Below are 19,291 nucleotides of genomic sequence, written 5' to 3'. Positions count from 1 at the left end.
AAATTATTTCATCATTTCAAGCTGGAATCGTTATAACAATGTGTAGAAAAAAAGGTCTGAAGCTCACCTTTTTTAGCGAATATATAGAAACTCCAGAATTGCGTAGACTATGTACTGATATTTTCATTTTTGCAACATGTGTTTGCTCATTTCAACCTGAAAGTTGATTGAAAAATGCATTACTTGTGAATGTGAAGTATTCTACATGCTTTTTTTTATATTACATTATAGTGAAATATAAAGAAATAATTTTTTTTTAAAAGATATTCATATTTAAACATTTCTGTTGATTTCAGTGTGTGAAAGATATGTAATGATTTGTACATCTAAGTTTTGGCTCAAACAAAGACAGTTTGATACTAAGTTATTCTAAACTTTAGGACATTCAAATCAAAAAGTGAAACACATAAGGAATAATTAAGACATGTTGTTTTGCTTTATTGTTTTTTTAATCTTGTAATCTCAAGGTCGTTTCAAATCTCTCAGTCATTCTTTTGTCAACCCTGTTCAATAAACTGAATCTTATTGATTAGGGTGCAGGTGTCGCCTTTTGATTTGAGCCGTATAGATTAGGCATTTATGATGATTACTTTTTTATATAAGAAAAAGTGATATAACTTCACACGTGTGGATCAAAGTTCAAGTGATCTGGGACACATCATGGCAAGATTACATTAGTTACATTATGTAATTATCTTATATTTGACATTGAGAAAGTAAATGTTTAGTTTCAGTCTGATCAGATCTTTGTAACCTCCAACAAGGAGGTTACGTTTTTGGTAGCATTTGTGTTTGTATGAGTCTTTCTGTCTGCAAACACAAGAGCTCTGAAAATTTGCAATAATTTCTTTGTAGCGGTGTAGAGATAAAATTTGGCTTGCATGCATCAAGGACTTCAAGGCCAAATTAATGTTTTATTGGTCAAAACTGGTCAAAAAGCTTTATAACTTTGGTGTTTAGTCAATATGTAGAAACTAGTGTATAAAGATTTAAAGTATCATTTCAAATTTGACTGTTGGCCTCTCAAAATCACCAGGTTGCTCTGAAGGTCAAAGTGATATTAATGCTATATATAACAATTAAAAGCTGTGTTTCTTACTGCCATTATTTGTATTGACAACATACATGCATAAAGTAAATTATATATGGGCGTGATGGACCGAGTTGAAAAAGCAGGAGTCGTCACAGGAATTATTAGAAAAGTACGTTTTTTATTTATTTAACCCCCAAAAATTATATTTAAAAAAGTAATAAATGTTGAGCTCATAAAAGAGGTCAAAGAAACAAAACTGAACTCAGGCAAAGAACTGCGAACTCAACAAACCAAACAACTGCCCAAACGAACATCACTGACCTAAACAGGAAATGACACACAGGGGTATGTATAATGGCTGATCAGATCACTATGACACAACAGGGCTAACTAAACAAAACACAATCATAAACCACATAAATGATGCAGTACAGTCTGGTTTATTAATAAACTAAACACCAAAGAGGAAACTCAAAACCCACTAAAACCCTAAACTCAAGTATTTAATCAAATACAAAATCTTTGAAAATACACTTTCTCCTCCTTCGGCAGGAAGTGGTGGTGCAGTCCAATCATCCCCTCTATGTATTTTAGATGCTTTGAGCCCAGCTTTTGTCTGGTAACTCCAGGAATAGCAGGTTCATAGGGTTCATAGAAGGTAAGAAGCAGGTGAAAGAAACAAAGATTAGTCACAAACCAAACCACGAATAAGATGAATTGGTATGAATTAGGGCTGGGCGATATGACCTAAAATCCATATTGCGGTATAATTTGAAGCATGTGCGGTAACGATATATATCGCGATATATTCTTTTTTTTCTGTATAACATATTTTCCACCGTAAAAATCCTTTAATTTTCTCAAAAATCGAGAGTGCACCTTATATATGAATTCTGGTTGTGTTTACTGACCTCGAACCGATTTTATGTAATACATGGCGTGCAGAAATCTGTCAAAAAATGCTTTAGTACAACTTTGGTAAGCTACAAAGCCGCACTGCTTGATGGACTGTTGGAGCATTACGTCTGCCGTAGTAAGGAGCCTCGCGGAGTATCTGGGTCCAAAACTCCGTCCGCTTCAGGTCCCAAAGTCAAACGAACACTGAGAGTTAAAAACTGTCTAAATTCATTCATCTTCTATAAAATGATCAGTGTTGCTGCTTTACCAGGTCTAACAATTAAGTTTAACATCCAGGCATCCATAAAAACAGAATTTATTTAAATTTAATTTATTTAAATTTAACGGAGTTAGAAGTTAGCAGGAAGTTAGCTCGCTAGTTTCCACCTAAACATGTTCTGACTGAGAGATTTTTGAAACAAATTAAAACGTACAGCTCCGCTACCACTTCCAACCTAAATGAAGACAGAAAACTAAACAGCAGTGGCGTTTGTAGGGTTACTGAAATCTGGTATATAATGTTGTGCTACGTGATCGCTAGCGACACAGCTATGTTAGCATAACACTAGCACAGTGAAGCTGGAGGATGAACACCAACTCGATAAAAGTTAACGTGAGGGTTTCTGGTGGTTGGGGACACATGCAATCGCAAAGCAGGATGCTATACATGGACCAAACTTCAGTCAGGAGAACAACTCAGATAATTCATCCACAATACAAGGTTAGTTATTAATATACTGCAACAACATGGGAATAGAACAGCTGCGAGAGAATTCAACATTAATGAATCAATGTTACGTAAATGGAGGAAGCGCAGTTGTTGGCTTTCCCCATATTTCAACAGTGCTTCATCTCTTTGTTATTACTGTCGCCTGGCATAATTTGCAGATGATAGTGGTTGTAGCCGCTGCAATACTTTCAACCAAAACAGGCGCAGCTTGATGACATCATCAACATGCGCTATCGTGGTAGAGCGGTATAGTCAAAATCTCTATCGTTGGCCAAATTTATATCGTTTCTATCGTATATCGTTTATATCGCCCACCCCTAGTATAAATATATAAGTAAACAAAATGTGCGCCCTTACAAATAGAACAAATGTACTGAAACCAATCAATAAACTTATTGGAAACTGAAGTGTGTTACTGTGTTCAAATGAAGAAATAAAAATACAGTGGTCCCTTGCTATATCACAGTTCACCTGCTGCTTTTTTTTGTGCAATTTTGCATGCTTTTTTTTTCAGCGCATTGTGTTCTGCTTCCTGATTGGCTGTAGACCATTGTTAATCAATCTTGTGCCGTGTCTCCTGTACAGCGAGGAATGCGTTCAGCTTGTCAAATTTACATAACAACAAACACAACAATGTCGACGAAACATCATCACCTGCGGGTGCCTTTGGTTCCATTCTACAGGGTGGGCCATTTATATGGATACACCGTAATAACATGGGAATGGTTGGTGATATTAAAGTCCTGTTTGTGGCACATTAGTATATGTGAGGGGGCAAACTCCTCAAGATGGGTGGTGACCATGGTGGCCATTTAGAAGTTGGCCATCTTGGATACAACTTTTGGTTTTTCAATAGGAAGAGGGCCATGTGACACATCAAACTTATTGGTAATGTCACAAGAAAAACAATGGTGTGCTATGTATATATGTATACATATACGGGCGATCGTGGCTCAAGAGTTGGGAGGTCGGCTTGTAATCGGAAGGTTGCCGGTTCAAGCCCTGGCTTGGACAGTCTCGTTTGTTGTGTCCTTGGGCAAGACACTTCACCCGGGCCTGGTGGCGCCAGTGTCTGGCAGCCTCGCCTCTGCCAGTGCGCCCCAGGGTGGCTGTGGCTACAATGTAGCTTGCCATCACCACTGTGTGAATGTTTGAATGGGTGGATGACTGGATGTGTAAAGCGCTATAGAAATACAGACCATTTACCATATATGTGTTATGTATTATCTCAGTTGTTCTCCTGACTAAAGTTTGGTCTGTTTACAGCATCTTGCCATGCCCTCAACCCTAACCACTGGGAACCCTCACGTTAACTTTTATCGAGTGGAAAAAAGTTGGTGTTCATCCTCCAGCTTCACTGTGCTAGTGTTATGCTAACATAGCTGTGTCGCTAGCGATCATGTAGCACAACATTATATACCAGATAGTCCAACTTCAGTAACCCTACAAACGCCACTGCTGTTTAGTTTTCTGTCTTCACTTATGTTGGAAGTGATAGCAGAGGTGTACGTTTTAATCTTTTCAGAAATCTCCTAGTCAGAACATGGTATGTCATGTTTAGTTGGAAACTAGCGAGCTAACTTCCTGCTAACTTTTAACTCCATTAAATGTACTAAATTCTGTTTTCATGGATGCCTGGATTTAAACTTAATTGTTACACCTGGTAAAGGAGAAACTCTGATCATTTTATTAAAGATGAAATAATTTAGACAGTTTGCTAACTCTCAGTGATGCCGCAGTGTTTGTTTGACTTTGGGACTTGAAGCGGACTGAATTTTGGACCTAGATTACTCCAAGTGCGTGAGGCTCCTGACTACTGTAACCGTAATGCTCCGACAATCCATCAAGCGGTGCGGTTTCGTAGCTTACCAAAGTCATACTAAAACATTTTTTGAGCGCTGTCTATCACATAAAATCGGTGTGAGGTCAGTAAGCACAACCAGAATTCATACATAAAGCGTACCGATTATATGGCGCACTGTCAATTTTTGAGAAAATAAAAGTATTTTAAGTGCGCCTTATAGTGCGAAAAATATGGTAGTTACTGCTATGTCCAGTTGGTTAGCCATCACCAGTTTGTTTATATCTGGAAGGATATTAATTTGGTTGGTAATTCTCAACCACTCATTTGACATCAAGACTTCCAGGCCATACTCAGTATAGATGTTGCTGTTTACTATGTCGGCCACTTGGTTATGGCCTTCCATGTATGTCCTGACTCTTGCACCCTGCTGTTATGTGCTAGATTGTCTCAGCATCATCTTTACACAGCCTGCCCCTGGGGTCTTGCCTGGTGTGGTAGACCCCAGCATCTGTTGATCTTGTGCTTAGGGCTTGCTACTGCCATGATTAATGCCTCTGTGCTGTCTTTCAGTCCATCTTTGTCCAGTCACTGGTAGGATTTCCCTACTATTAATACAAATAAATGAATACATGTCAAAACTAAACTTGTATCAAATAAATCTTTTTGATACCTTGTTGCACATAAAAAGGCTTCATAGATAACAATAATAAAAGTGGTAATAATTATAACAACATAATGTTTTCAACACCTTTGCAACACTTCGACAGTAAAATGTTAACTATGTTAAACATAAAAACAAACCAACATAAGTCAAAAGTAAATAAAAGAGTTAAAAGACTAAAATTAAGCACCTAGGATAGGAGTAGTAAAATTAATGACTATGATATGATTCTACAGCAATAAAAAGTATATCAGAGCTCAAGAACAGAAGATGGGGAAGGTGTTATCTCTAGAGTCCAGAGTCTATCTGCCTATCTCTCAAAGCTACAATAAAACACTTGTGATAACTAGATGAGGTGCCAATAACAATAATTGTGTAACAATGTAAAAAAAAAGGAAAGATATTGCTGTTAAATAGCTCGGCTACACTCGAAAAATATCAGTTGTTCTGTTTTTGAGCCACAATGAAGAAGCTGTTGTGGGTCTTTAGTCTGTACATTTTTTGTCTCTGTAGTTGTCAGAGCAGTGAGGTAAATGGAAGAGAGGACTTCATGTTTCTTGCAGGGCCTCTGACAAAGCAGTTGGTCAGAAGCTCAGACAGAAGCATAAATGATGCCTTTGACTGCAGTCATCCCGTTCCTCCTGGCTCTAAGCAGTACTTTGAGTACCTGCAGAGCAGAGGGGTGACCCACTTCAAAGTACTGCTGTCATGGGCTCAACTTCTTCCTACAGGCCACCCCAGCCAGCCCCAGAAGGCTGTGGTTAGATGTTACCAGACCCTGCTGAAACAGCTGCTGGAAGCAGGTCTTCAGCCTCTGGTCATCCTTCAAGGATGGACAGTTCCAGAGTCTCTGCAATCAAGGTATGGAGGCTGGGAGAGCCAGGAGCTGGCACAGATGTTTCAGCAGTATGCAGAGTTTGCCTTCCAAGAGTTTGCACCACTTGCACACTCATGGTTGACACTGGATGGTGTTTGGCATGACGGGCAGCCTGCACATGCTCCCAGTTTTCTGCAGAACATCCTTCAACTAAACAAGAACATTTACCAGATGTACCATCAGCGCTTTCCTGACAAAGGTGAGTCAAATTAACAGGAAAAAGTGAAGATTAAAGACAAAAGAACATGACTAAATTTATATTTTCAGAATTATTCACTAGTCAATACTTGTTCTTATTTCTCTGAGGCTTGAGTTTACTTAAGGTTTTGTTTATATGTAAGTGTCTTGAGAAATCACCTGTAAAAATAAATTTCCATCAGTGTATAACCAAACTAAGTTAATAAAATCCTTCAGCACATGTTCAGCAGTTCCAAACAGTAAAAGTGCCTTTCATGCTTGCATATTTACAGGTAGACGTCTGTCACTTGGACTGAAAACTAAAGATGTGGCTTCTCTCTCCGACATTAAAGCTTCAACAAGTGTAAGTTTTTTCTTTTCTTTTATAGATACATAATCTATACAATAATATAGGTATAGTCAGAATTTCACCTCCTTGCATGATTTTTATTTAGGATCCTAATAAAATTTTCAGTTGTTGATCTTATTTTGGCAATAATCAATTAATCAATCAATCAATGTATTTATAAGCACATTTAAAACCAACACAGGTTTACCAAAGTGCTGCACATAGTAAAAAGTAACAAGTAGTGGTGCGGATCGATATTGAAATACCGATTCTTCTGATACCAGTAATTTATGTTCTAGAATCGATTCTCATATTAAAATATCAATATTTTAGTACTTTGGGGTAAATTTGTAGTTTATCATTAACAGGAACACAATGGAAAGAAACTATATCATTTGGATCGTCTAAATTAGAAGGAACTACTTCCTCTTACGCCTTTCATAGTCCTGATGTCCTGTAATCATTATGAAGCTATATTATTATATTATTACAATTACATAATACAAGTATATATGAAATATAATGAAACAGTCTTTGTACAAAGTATCAGTATCGGATCAGTATCGTCGATACCACCCTGAATTTTACTTGGTATCGGATCGGAAAGGAAATCAGTGGTATCGCACATCACTAGTAACAAGTAGATCAAACACACACAAAGAACAACACAAAACTTAGTCACAATTAAGTTTGAGGATAAAAGCCAATTCTACAACATACTGGAAGCCCGTGTAAATGAGCCAAGACTGGGGAAATATGGCCATGTTCACGAGTGCCTGTCAAGAGTTCGGCTTCAGCATTCTGAACTAGCTCAAGACAAGAGAGCAGAGCCTGGCTGATACCAAAATAAACACTGTTACAGTAGTCAAGCCTGGATGAAATAAATGCATGTATCACTTTCTCGAAGTCAGCAAATGACAAAATGTTCTTAGTTTTTGCAAAGACCCTGAGCTGGAAGAAGCTTTTACTACAGAATTTATTTGTTTCTCAAATAAAAAGCTGCTATCAAAGAACTCAGATTCTCTGCAAAGGGATTTCTGGTCTTTTCCAGAGGACCAAGGTCAACCTTCAGAGAAAAGCGATGCACATTAACTGGCTGTTGTGAAATCATATTTGCTTCTTGTAGATGATTTTTCTTTTTTATTAAACTATTTCTAACCAATCAAATAATTATTAACAATTATAATAATTATTAAATTTAATAAATAAATTGTTAAATTTGTAGTTAAATTTTTAATTATTATCCAATTTTTTCATTTATTTTTAATTTTGGTTTTGTTGAAGGCATTCAACACCTCTTTACACCACACACACTTAGTCACAATTAAAAGCCAGAGAGTAAAAAATGTGTTTTCAAATGAGTTTTAAAAATGTCAAGTGTTGGAGAGATGAGCTGGAAGAAGCTTTTACAACAGAATTTGTTTCTCAAATAAAAAGCTGCTATCAAAGAACACTTCCAGATTCTCTGCAAAGGGATTTCTGGTCTTTTCCAGAGGACCAAGGTCAACCTTCAGAGAAAAGCAAGGGTCAGAAGGTTCAAATAGTACAATCTCAGTTTTTTGGTTGTTTACATTAAAAAAATGTAATGCAAACCACGATTTAATGTCATCACGGCAGTCTAGCAAAACGTTTAGAGAGTCCGTAGAATTCTTTTTAAGAGGAAAGTAAATTTTAGAATCGTTGGCATAATAGTGAAATGAGATTCCTTGTTTCCTGAAAATAGAGTCTAATGGGAGCATGTAAAGGGAAAAGAGTACTGGGCCCAGGATAGATCCTTGAGGGACCCCATATGTAAGGGGGGTGGATAAGCGGAAGCGAATGGATGGATGGATGGATCATTAAGAACTTTTAAAAGCACAGTTTCAGTGCTATGTAGTGCTTTGAAACTGAGATGTCATTCATTTCCAGAAAAGCCTGGAGCTGAAGAAAAACAATTTTTTTCCAGGATTTTGGACAGGAAGGGGAGTTTAGAGATTGGCCTAAAATTTGACAGAACTGATGCATTGAGATTAGGTTTTTAAAGAACTGAATGCAAGAGATGTTAATAATGTTTAAAACGTTGGGTCCAATAGTGTCAAAGACTTCTTTGAAATATAATAATGTCGAGGTGACACATAGAGGGCTCATAGAGGAATCATAAGCTGGAGGGGAGATGTGAGACCTGATAGTAGCAACCAACCTACCAAATATATGAGAAACAAAATTCTTCCATGGCCTCAAAAGTGACAAATGTCCTCTTTGAAGGAAATAAGTTGCGTTAATTTCTGCCAGTAATAGACTACTTCTTGCAGAAATTTAATCACGTAAGTAACCATGCAAATTTCCATCTGATGCGAGATTTTTCATGATTTTCGTGCATTTAAAGCTTGTTTTTAAATCTCTCCAACATATTACAAGCCTCAAATTCAGCTTTTTAAGCAATTCACTGGTGAATTTGTTAATCTGCTTATTATGATTATTTCAATGAACGTCCCCAGTGATGGTCATTTATATGATCTTTACCACTAATTGACAAGACTGAGAACATATAATTATTTGGTCAATTTATGTGACCACATAATTTGTGTGGTCACAATCAGTGACCACATTAAAAAGCTTTCATGTATCACAGAGGCCATTTTTACTGTGGCCAAACAATTAAATCTTAAATTTGTCTGAGGATAAAACATTTTTTCCATTTTAAAACTGAAAATTGAAACTGTTAAACTATGCCACTTAGAGTCAAAAATGTGCATAATGTGCACATTAAATGGCTGTTGTGAAATCATATTTGCTTCTTGTAGATGATTTTTCTCTTTTATTAAACTATTTCTAACGAATCAAATAATCATTAACAATTATAATAATTATTAAATGTAATAAATAAATTGTTAAATTTGTATTTAAATTTTTAATTATTATCCAATTTTTTCATTTATTTTTAATTTTGGTTTTGTTGAAGGCATTCAACACCTCTTTACACCACACACTCTAGTGACAAGAAAGTAACAAGAACAGCAGCACTAATGTGCAATAACGTGAGGTTAATCATTCCCGAAGGAAATTGGAATCATTGTCACCAAACCTGGAACTACTGATTGCTGTTATATGGATTTTAATTGGTCATATAATTATATACTTTTTTTGTTTGTTTCAAAGATGATTAATTTGTTTTTTTTGTATTTATTTAAAGGATGGAAGTGGCAACATAAGTCCGCTTAATCACCTTAAAATATATAAAAAATTATGTTAAAAACAACAATTTCCTACAAAAATGGAGCATTACATTCAGTCGTGCAAAAAAAGGAAAGGTTTACTGTAATACATTTCACATTAAGTCTCTTCTCATTATGTCCCATCTCAGAATAACGATGTGACAACATGTTGTGTATCTCCTGTTTTAAACAGATGGATTTCTTGTCAGTGCACATTGACTACAACTGTGCCATCTCTTCAGAGTTTGAAAATGAACTGAGGAACTTACAGGTATTGAAATTGTAATAAGATGGGGTTTTTTAAAAATGTTGCATTTAACATTTTGCTGATACAGCAAAGCTACATATGTTTCATTTTATGTTGTAGATTTTGAGCAGGAACTTGCCTATCCTGATTTACGAGATGAGTGCTCATGATTGTTCTCCCAGTGATTACCAGCTTCTTGGAGATTTCCTAAATGGTAAATGTCATGACAGCTTTTTGACTTAGCAAATATAAGATATTAATAATTAATTAAAACTAATTTCCCATAATAGACATGAGAACAATACCTCATTTTATGAATGTGCAGCTGTATATATAAAAGAAACAATACGACTTTCCAGTGGCTGTCTTAGTAGAGATTTGTGTTTTTTTTCTACATGAAATTCGTACTCATGGTGCCTAATAAGCTAGTTACCAAGAACATACCAAATGAATATGTATACTTCATACATGTAATGTTAAATGTTTCTGTGAATATAACATCACTAAATAATGTGTACAGTGTACATCCTGTCAAAAAATGGCTTTGTAAAACAGCGATCTGAAGATATTACGGGATGGCAGAATAAAGAAAAACCAAAGGCCACAACATCTGGGCAAATCCTCTGGTGTTGTTACCCAAACAGAATACATTAAGATAAAGTTCTAGATTTTGGGAGTGTTATTGTGTCATGAAATCTTCTTGTTATGGGCCAGTGATGTTATATAAGGCACCTGTAGACTTAGCCTTTGCTTACGACTTGTGCTCACTATTTTTCAGTAACAGTGAATACATATTGTTACTGAAACAGCTAATAGAGCCCTGGTGTGTCAAAGAAACAGCAAGTGGGTTTTTATTTAAGATTAAAGAGGATTATTTCTAGATTTAGTTAGATAAAATTCCTTACATAAACTAAGCGAAGTATTGCGAAATTCACAAATAAACTGATTAATTACACAAAATTTTATTTTAAGAGTAATATATTTTTCAAGATAAGTTATTTATCATCAGTCATAAAACAATTCATATTTCTTGAACACAACACAGGCTTGATGGACAATGGCCTGAATATTGTGGGATGTGACATGAAGGACATGTTAGGCAAACTGGACACGGAAGATGCTCTTGTCAAGTAAGAGTTCATTTTCTGATTTATATGTACTGGAATTCTGTTTTTTCTTCTTCTTATTGTATTAAAGATTTGCTTATATTTTTCATGTCTCTCTCTTTCCAAAAGCCATGGCATTTCACACCACACCAGGATGACAGGGTTAAGAAACAGTTATCAGACTGTGTGGGATAAATTTAAGTCCCAGACCACAGCAGAACGAGATCTTTTCCTTCAGGAATCATTCCCCTCTGGCTTCCAGTGGGCCACCTCCAGCGTATCCTTTAAGACTGAAGGTGGCTGGTCAGAAGGTGGGAAAGGAGAGACTATTTGGGACCGGTTTGGTCATGAGGGATTGGCCTTTGCAAATCAGACAGCTGACCTAGCTTGCGACAGTTACCGTAAGGTAGATTATGATGTCTACCTTCTGCGAGGTCTTCAGGTCGACACCTACCAGTTTTCCATCTCTTGGGCCCGTATTTTCCCCACAGGGTACCGACAGAGCCAATCAGAAAAAGGAGCTCAATACTATGACCAGCTGATAAATGCTCTCGTTGCATCTGGCATACAACCCATTGTCACTCTGTACCACTGGGATCTGCCTCAAGCACTCCAGAATTATGGTGGATGGACCAATGCCTCCATTGTAGAGGCCTTCAAAGACTATGCAGACTTCTGCTTCTCCAGGTTTGGAGACAGAGTCAAGATCTGGAACACATTCAATAGTCCCTGGGTAGTGAGCCATGCCGGGTATGGTACTGGTGTGCATGCCCCAGGAGTAAAGGACTATGTGGAATCTTCCTATCAGGTGACAGTGATGTTATTAGAATACTACAATTAATCACTTTATTACAAGTGTAATTATTGCACTAATGTACTTAACATTTGATTTTGCATTATCAGGTCACTCACAATATTCTCAAGTCCCATGCCGAGGCCTGGCATGTCTATAATGACAATTACAGAAAAACACAAGGAGGAAAAGTGGGCATTGCCTTGAACTCTGACTGGGCTGAGCCCAGTGACCCTGCCAAACCTGAAGACGTAGCAGCTGCAGACCGTTACCTGCAGTTTATGCTGGGCTGGTTTGCACATCCCATATTTGTAGACGGAGATTATCCTGCAATACTCAAAGATCAGGTGGAACAGAAGAAAACCGCATGCCCTGACTCTGTACCAGCAAAGCTCCCAGTTTTCACTCCCACAGAGAGCAAGAGGATACTTGGTACTGCTGACTTTTTTGGTTTAAATCACTATACTTCTCGGCTGGTCAGCAACAGTGATGGTGGGTGCACCCCTGGTCCTGACGGTGTGGGTGACTTCCATGCAACTGTGGACCCCACATGGAGTTCCACAGCTTCTGACTGGATCTATCCTGTTCCTTGGGGACTTAGAAGGCTCCTGAACTACATTGCAACAGAATACCTGAATGTTAACAAATTGCCTGTATACATAACAGGAAATGGGATGCCAACAGATTACAGTGTTGACAGTCTCACTGACACCAGCAGAATGGACTACATGAGAAGTTACATCAATGAGGCCCTGAAAGGTTAGTGTTGGAGATTTCCCCAATTTGAAGGCACATTTTTTTTAGAGAGAGAGTTAAAATAATTCAAATATTAATTTTGTTTTTGTTTGTTCATTTTGTAGCAACACTCACAGATGGAGTGGATGTGCAGCGATTCACAGTGCAGTCACTCATGGATGGATTTGAGGCAAACCAAGGCTACAGTCAAAGATTTGGTCTTCACTATGTCAACTTTGAAGTGGGATCCAGACCAAGGACCCCAAAGCAATCTGCATATTTGTACGCTGAGATTATCGAGCAAAACGGTTTCAGTTCACAAAAAAGTAAGAAGTTTAAAGCTGCAGAAAGGCCATTAACTCGACGTTTAGCTGCTTTACCACCCTCAGAAGTTCCATCTCAGGCAAAGGTAGTTTGGGAGAAATTCTCTTCACAGTCAAACTTTGATAGACAAATGTACCATTATGGCACTTTTCCTGAAGGCTTCAGTTGGGGAATTTCTTCGTCGGCCTACCAAATTGAAGGTGGCTGGAATGCTGATGGCAAAGGTCCTAGTATATGGGATACATTCACTCAGACAACTAACACTATTCCTGATAATGCAAACGGCAATGTAGCCTGTGACAGTTACAACAGACTTAATGAAGATCTCTACATGCTGCGGGCTCTGAGGGTGAAGTCATACAGATTCTCTTTGTCCTGGTCCAGGATCTTTCCTGATGGCACACGTAAGTCCCTCAACCAGAAAGGTGTTGACTACTACAACAGACTCATTGATGGTCTTATAGCGTACAATATCGAACCCATGGTAACACTGTACCACTGGGACCTTCCTGAAGCTTTGCAAAAGGTCAATGGCTGGGAAAGTGCAGAGATGATAGACATTTTTAATGACTATTGCGACTTCTGCTTTGCTACTTTTGGTGACAGAGTGAAATTCTGGATAACCATTAACCAGCCTCAGACAATTGCATGGTCTGGATATGGACTTGGAAATATGCCACCAAATGTTGTGGACCCAGGATATAGACCATACATAGTTGCACACAACCTCATTAAAGCCCATGCCAAGGCCTACCATACATATGATGACAAATATCGTCAGTTGCAGGGTGGTCTAATCTCCATAGCCCTCAACGCTGATTGGTTTGAACCTGCTGATGTCAACGTAGTCCGTGAAGTGGTGACTGCTGACCGGGCGATGCAGTTCCAACTGGGATGGTTTGCACATCCTATTTTTAAGAATGGTGACTATCCTGATGTACTGAAGTGGCAAGTTGGGAACAAAAGTGAAATCCAAAGTCTTCCACAGTCAAGACTTCCTTCCTTTACTGAAGAAGAAAAGAACTTCATCAAGGGAACTGCTGACGTATTCTGTGTAAATCATTACACTACAAGGGTAGTGAGCTACTTTACAGCTGCACTTCAGCCTCACTCCTATGAATGGGACCGAGACATGAGAGAATCCGAGGAACCCAGTTCACCAACTACAGCCATTCCTAACCAAAAAGCTGTGGCCTGGGGCTTGAGGAGACTCCTCAACTGGATCAAGGAGGAGTATGGTGATCCAGAGATTTATATTACTGAGAATGGAGCAGCAGTAGAATGGGATGACTTTGAAAGAGTAATGTTCTACAAGACCTATATCGATGAGGCTCTCAAAGGTGCAGTGATATAAAAATATTTCAGAAGATATTTAACATTTTCCACCACTGCCATGACTGGTTGTTCATTTATTTTGTATGTATGTGTTTGCATTTGTGGTTACATTACAGCCAATAACCTTGATGGTGTGCGGTTGCGAGGATACACAGCAACAGCTTTTATGGATGCTTTTGAGTGGCTGCACGGGTACAAATTTCTATTTGGGCTGCACCACGTGGACTTCACAAACCCAGACCGTCCAAGAACACCAAAGTACTCAGCTCATTACTATTACAACATCATAAAGGATAATGGTTTCCCCTTGCCAGATGATGAGAAGATGCTTTATGGTCAATTCCGAGAGGATTTCATGTGGAGTTCTGCTTCAGCATCATACCAAGTAACTTATACTTTTACTGCAATTTTACTTTTACTCAATACTGTCTTGCTTGCCTTGTTTTCATCTCTTTAAATTTTTGTTTTGCATTTATTGTGTCCAGATTGAAGGAGGATGGAGGGCAGATGGAAAAGGTCTAAGCATCTGGGACAAGTTCGCTCACAGTCCTTCCAAAATATTAAATGATGACAATGGGGACATAGCCTGTGACAGTTACAATAAAATAGAAGAGGATGTTGCGATATTAAAGCAGCTGAAAGTCAGCCATTATCGTTTCTCCTTATCCTGGTCAAGAGTCCTTCCTGATGGCACCATTAATAACATTAACGAGGCTGGAATCAAGTACTACCAAAGACTTTTGGACGCACTGCATGCTGCAAATATCCAGCCACAGGTATGAATAATTGTATTAATTTCCCTGTGTGCCAGAAAAGATACATGTAAATGTATTAGATTTAGTAAGACAGTCATTTTCCTTTCCTTTCTTTTCCTTTTCCCTTCAGGTTACTCTGTACCACTGGGACCTGCCACAAGCTATAGAGGATTATGGAGGCTTTTTGAATGAGAACTTTATTAAGCTTTTCAGGGACTATGCTGACCTCATGTTTGACCGTCTTGGTGACAAGGTGAAAATTTGGATCACCTTTAATGAACCAATCATGACAGCCAACCATGGATATGGCTTTGGAAGCTTTGCCCCAGGTATGGTTTAAGTCAGGAATCTCTGACGCCAGGTCTCAAGGGCCGGTGTCCTGCAGGTTTTAGATATCACTCTGGAACACACCGGAAACAAATGATTAGTTCGTTACCAGGCCTCTGGAGAACTTCAAGACATGTTGAGGAAGTCATTTAGCCATTTAAATCACCTGGGTTAGATCAAGGACACATCGAAAACCTGCAGGACACGGGCTCTTGAGGCCTGGAGTTCGACACCCCTGGTTTAAGTAATGCTTTGCATCTAATACTACACTGGTATTAACCAAGTTCTATAAGTGCTACAGAGTAATATAGTGTTAAAGAAAAAATGTTAAATTGTTGTCCAGGTAAATTTCTGACTGTTTTGAAACAAGCTGTAATCTTTATAGCAGTTCTTCAAATTTCTAAACCGTAGTGAAAAAAAGCAAACAAACATGACACATTTGCTGCCTATATGCTCTGGTTTTTTTTTCTCACCAGGAATCAGTTCAGGACCAGACACTCTGCCCTACATTGTTGGTCACAACCTGATTAAAGCTCATGCCGAGGCCTGGCATCTCTACAATGACAAGTACAGGGCCAAACAGAACGGCATAATCTCCATCACTGTCAACTCTGACTGGTCTGAACCCAGAAATCCTTATAGGCAGGAGGACTATGACGCTGCAAGACGTGTGGTGGAGGTATGCCATTTCTTCTCAGATGTGACAAAAGAAAAATTGACAGCAGTTAGTTTCAAATGACTATTATGTTTCTCTCTGTGCAGTTCTACCTTGGCTGGTTTGCCCATCCCATATTTAATGGTGACTACAGTGAAATTATGAAGAAAAGAATACGTGACCGAAGTCTAGCTGCTGGTCTACCACAGTCTCGGTATTACAAAGGCTATTATTAAATCACAAAAAGCTAATTCTGTTCACAAAACATTTCTCCTACTGAAAACACTACTTCCATATGAACAGAATCAACTTTTTGGGATTTCCTTATCTGGATGATTGAGCATCCATCAAAACGCTGTTATTAAATATTTAAAATTTTGTATTCGATTTTCTAAACAACTTTATAGTAGAATAATTTAACTTTAAGTCTACTAAAATTAGTAAGTCTGGTTTTACTTCAATTTCTCCAGGTTGCCTGAGTTCACTCCAGAGGAGATTAAGAGAATTAAGGGCACTCATGACTTCTTTGGACTAAACCATTACACATCTGTGCTGGCATTCCCTGTGGACCACGGAGATGCTCAAAGCATTGAGGCAGATAAGTAAGAAGTTAACATTTGAAAAATAAATGTCTGCTGGGACTACTTCTTCTGAACAGCTTCATTTTTTTATTCTGTACTTCTCTTAACTTTGTCCCCTGCAGGGGTGCCATGGGAGTTTCTGATCGTACCTGGCTGGATACAGGCTCCTCCTGGCTGAAGATCGCACCATTTGGTATCCGCAGATTGCTGAACTTCATTAAGAATGAATATGGAAATCCACCAATCGTAATCACTGAGAATGGAGTTTCAGAGCGGGGGACTGTTGATCTAAATGATGTTCACAGGATTTACTACTATGACCAATACATCAACGAGGTGTTGAAAGGTATCAAAGCTTCCCCTTATATGAAATCTAAAGCCACAAGTGTCCTGGAGAGGAAAATAATGTTTTGTGTGTAATATGGATGCTTAAAAATTGTTCTGCTCATTCTCTAAAAGAAAGAAGAATTTTAAGAATATGAAGGTACTTATTTTCTTTTCACAGCTTACTTGCTTGATGGTGTGGATGTGCGTGGTTACACAGCATGGTCACTTATGGACAACCTAGAGTGGACTGCTGGCTTCTCAGAGAGATTTGGTCTGTTCTACGTTAATCGCACAGACCCTAATCTTCCTCGAGTGCCTAAGAGCTCTGTTAACTTCTACACCAAAATGATTAAGTGCAACGGATTCCCCGACCCTGAATCAGGACATGAGTGCCTGAACCCATAGTCTGAAGGTAAAGTGATAAAAGATTTGCTCAGATTCCTACTTTGAATGATAGACCTTTAAATTAAATGTTCAAATAAATATCTTTTCAGCAGGTTAGTTAGTACTCTCTCATGAACCCTCTATTTCCTAAGCCATGCAACAGTTAAAATAAAGGTTGGATTTAAAGTTACTATCTGCAAATGTTCACAAACAATATGACAGTATTGTTTTCACTGTCTCTCTGCACCAACAGCTGCACCACCAGTCAACATTAACAGCGTGAAATTCCTTGGTCTGGATCCCTCCACCAATGATGCTGAGACTGGACTTTACACCACATGATTGTTGCAGTAGTAGGGATGATTTGTGTTTCTGTTTTCTTCCTTAAGATGAAAAAAAAGGTCCAAGAATAGTGAACATGGGGCAGTATCAAATGTAGTGAAAACTGTAACTGCCAATAAGATGATGTGCAGTGTAGGCCCCTGTAAACAGTATTTGATTGCAGGCCCTTAAAAATTGAACAATACTTGAACTCCTAGGCTCATCAGACATAGTATGTGTAAGATGTCTTATAACTAAAATTGTAAGTTTGTCATGATTTAGTCAGTTATTAAATCCTTGTCCATCATGTATCATTTGCTTGACCACTGCTGCAACATGAACACTTGAGAATCCAACAAGATTATTTAAAGTGTCATTTTATCCTGTATTTAAAAAATAAAAGTGATTTTTGTAATAAAAAACAATTTTCCAGTTATAGTATAGGATGCATAATAAGCCTCATATTTGAATAATGTTTTTGTATATGTTTATCAAAAAATCAAATTTATCAAATAAAACACTGTAAACAATAATCCAGTGAATAATGTCATGATTGTTGTTAAATGTAAGTACCTTCTTCCTCTTCAGATTTTTTGTCTTCACTCTTTTGTACAGTGATAAGCAATTTTTAATACTGTTACCTTGAAGTGATTAAAATTAGAATGTAAATCTAAACAATATATCCATCATCCATCATGTCCTGTGCTGCTGTGTGCCATGTGCAGCATTTAAGCTAAATAATGATCAGTGTTGTAGGTTGATTCATTTGTTAATAAAAGTCTAAAACTGTGTTTAAACATTTGTTATTTAGCTATAAATCCAGTGGCCTCTTAAACCTTTGCAGTTTTTTACTTCAGTGCATTTGACTTCAGCGGTCTTCAAAGTAGAGCAGTGTTTCACAAACAAGGAGCAGAATAACGCACTTTAAATTGTTCTTGTTAAAGAGACCTGATGAGAGTAAGTGTCAGGGTACTGTATCTCCTTAGTTGGTGACTCCTCACAAACTGGCCTGGCCTGTGGCCTGTATTTGTATAGCTGAAGTCTGCCAGCCTCGACCTCCATCATTCTAAAGACTTCCTCATCGACCAGTAAACCGTCACTATCAGTGTGATGAGCCTGGCCACATGAGTGCCCAACACCAACCGTGAAGACCAGAGCCACTCAGCCACAGGGAAACAACAGTGGAGTTGTCGAGTCAGGTGGCCACCACTCCAGCTGCCTGCCCCCCTCCAAGAACAATGCACCCTAGTTAGCCAACTCTGTCACGTCAAAGGGCTCTATCTGCACAGCTGTATTGATGACCAGCCTTGCAATCTCTGGTAAACACAGACCTGCTGGAGGCCCTGTGTTGACACATTGAAGCCAGTCATAACCCTAGGCACAGAGAATTTGTCTCTCAAGTGTGGCTAGAGGAAGAAAAAGGACAGACAAGCCAGTCACCAGGCAGCTGCCACCACTGCTCACGTCAGCCCCAACATCCGGGTCTGATAACCCTCCTTCGACTGAAATAACCCAAGCTGTCCATGACATATGGCAACACAGCAATGCAGGTCTCACCACTGACCAGCATCACTGGTTAAGGTGCCTCCTAGACGCGTGCGCTGCCAGTGACAAAGACTGCAGACAGACAGGACTGGTCCATCACAGCTTTGACACCAGCTCTGCTCAGCCCCTCCGCC

At 38.5% G+C, this 19,291-nt stretch overlaps 1 protein-coding gene across 1 annotated transcript; it reads left to right on the top strand.

Moving 5' to 3' along the window:
• Nucleotides 1-5,651: 5,651 nt before the first annotated feature.
• On the top strand, nucleotides 5,652-17,312 carry LOC146651596 (lactase/phlorizin hydrolase-like). Its single transcript, XM_085383865.1, has 16 exons — nucleotides 5,652-6,201; nucleotides 6,473-6,543; nucleotides 9,916-9,993; nucleotides 10,090-10,183; nucleotides 11,015-11,099; nucleotides 11,205-11,883; nucleotides 11,979-12,627; nucleotides 12,729-14,267; nucleotides 14,379-14,647; nucleotides 14,748-15,038; nucleotides 15,148-15,346; nucleotides 15,821-16,023; nucleotides 16,107-16,213; nucleotides 16,470-16,601; nucleotides 16,703-16,926; nucleotides 17,086-17,312. The coding sequence occupies exons 1-16, from the start codon at nucleotides 5,676-5,678 to the stop codon at nucleotides 17,310-17,312; spliced, it is 5,373 nt and encodes a 1,790-aa protein (XP_085239991.1). The 5' UTR covers nucleotides 5,652-5,675.
• Nucleotides 17,313-19,291: the final 1,979 nt, after the last annotated feature.

The sequence above is a fragment of the Rhamphochromis longiceps genome, linkage group LG16, assembly GCF_057381845.1.
Source record: "Rhamphochromis longiceps isolate RC_006_pf linkage group LG16, R_longiceps_female_GT1.1, whole genome shotgun sequence".
Classification (NCBI taxonomy): domain Eukaryota; kingdom Metazoa; phylum Chordata; class Actinopteri; order Cichliformes; family Cichlidae; genus Rhamphochromis; species Rhamphochromis longiceps.
The sequence above is the reverse complement of the archived record's forward strand: the minus strand, read 5'-3'. Positions and strand labels throughout refer to the sequence as shown.

Coding starts and splice junctions, on each gene's coding strand:
- LOC146651596 (XM_085383865.1), top strand. CDS start 5,676: ATGTTTCTTGCAGGGCCTCTGACAAAGCAGTTGGTCAGAAGCTCAGAC. Junction 15,039..15,147: donor CTGCAAATATCCAGCCACAG/GTATGAATAATT, acceptor TTTTCCCTTCAG/GTTACTCTGTACCACTGGGA. Junction 16,214..16,469: donor GCTGGTCTACCACAGTCTCG/GTATTACAAAGG, acceptor CAATTTCTCCAG/GTTGCCTGAGTTCACTCCAG.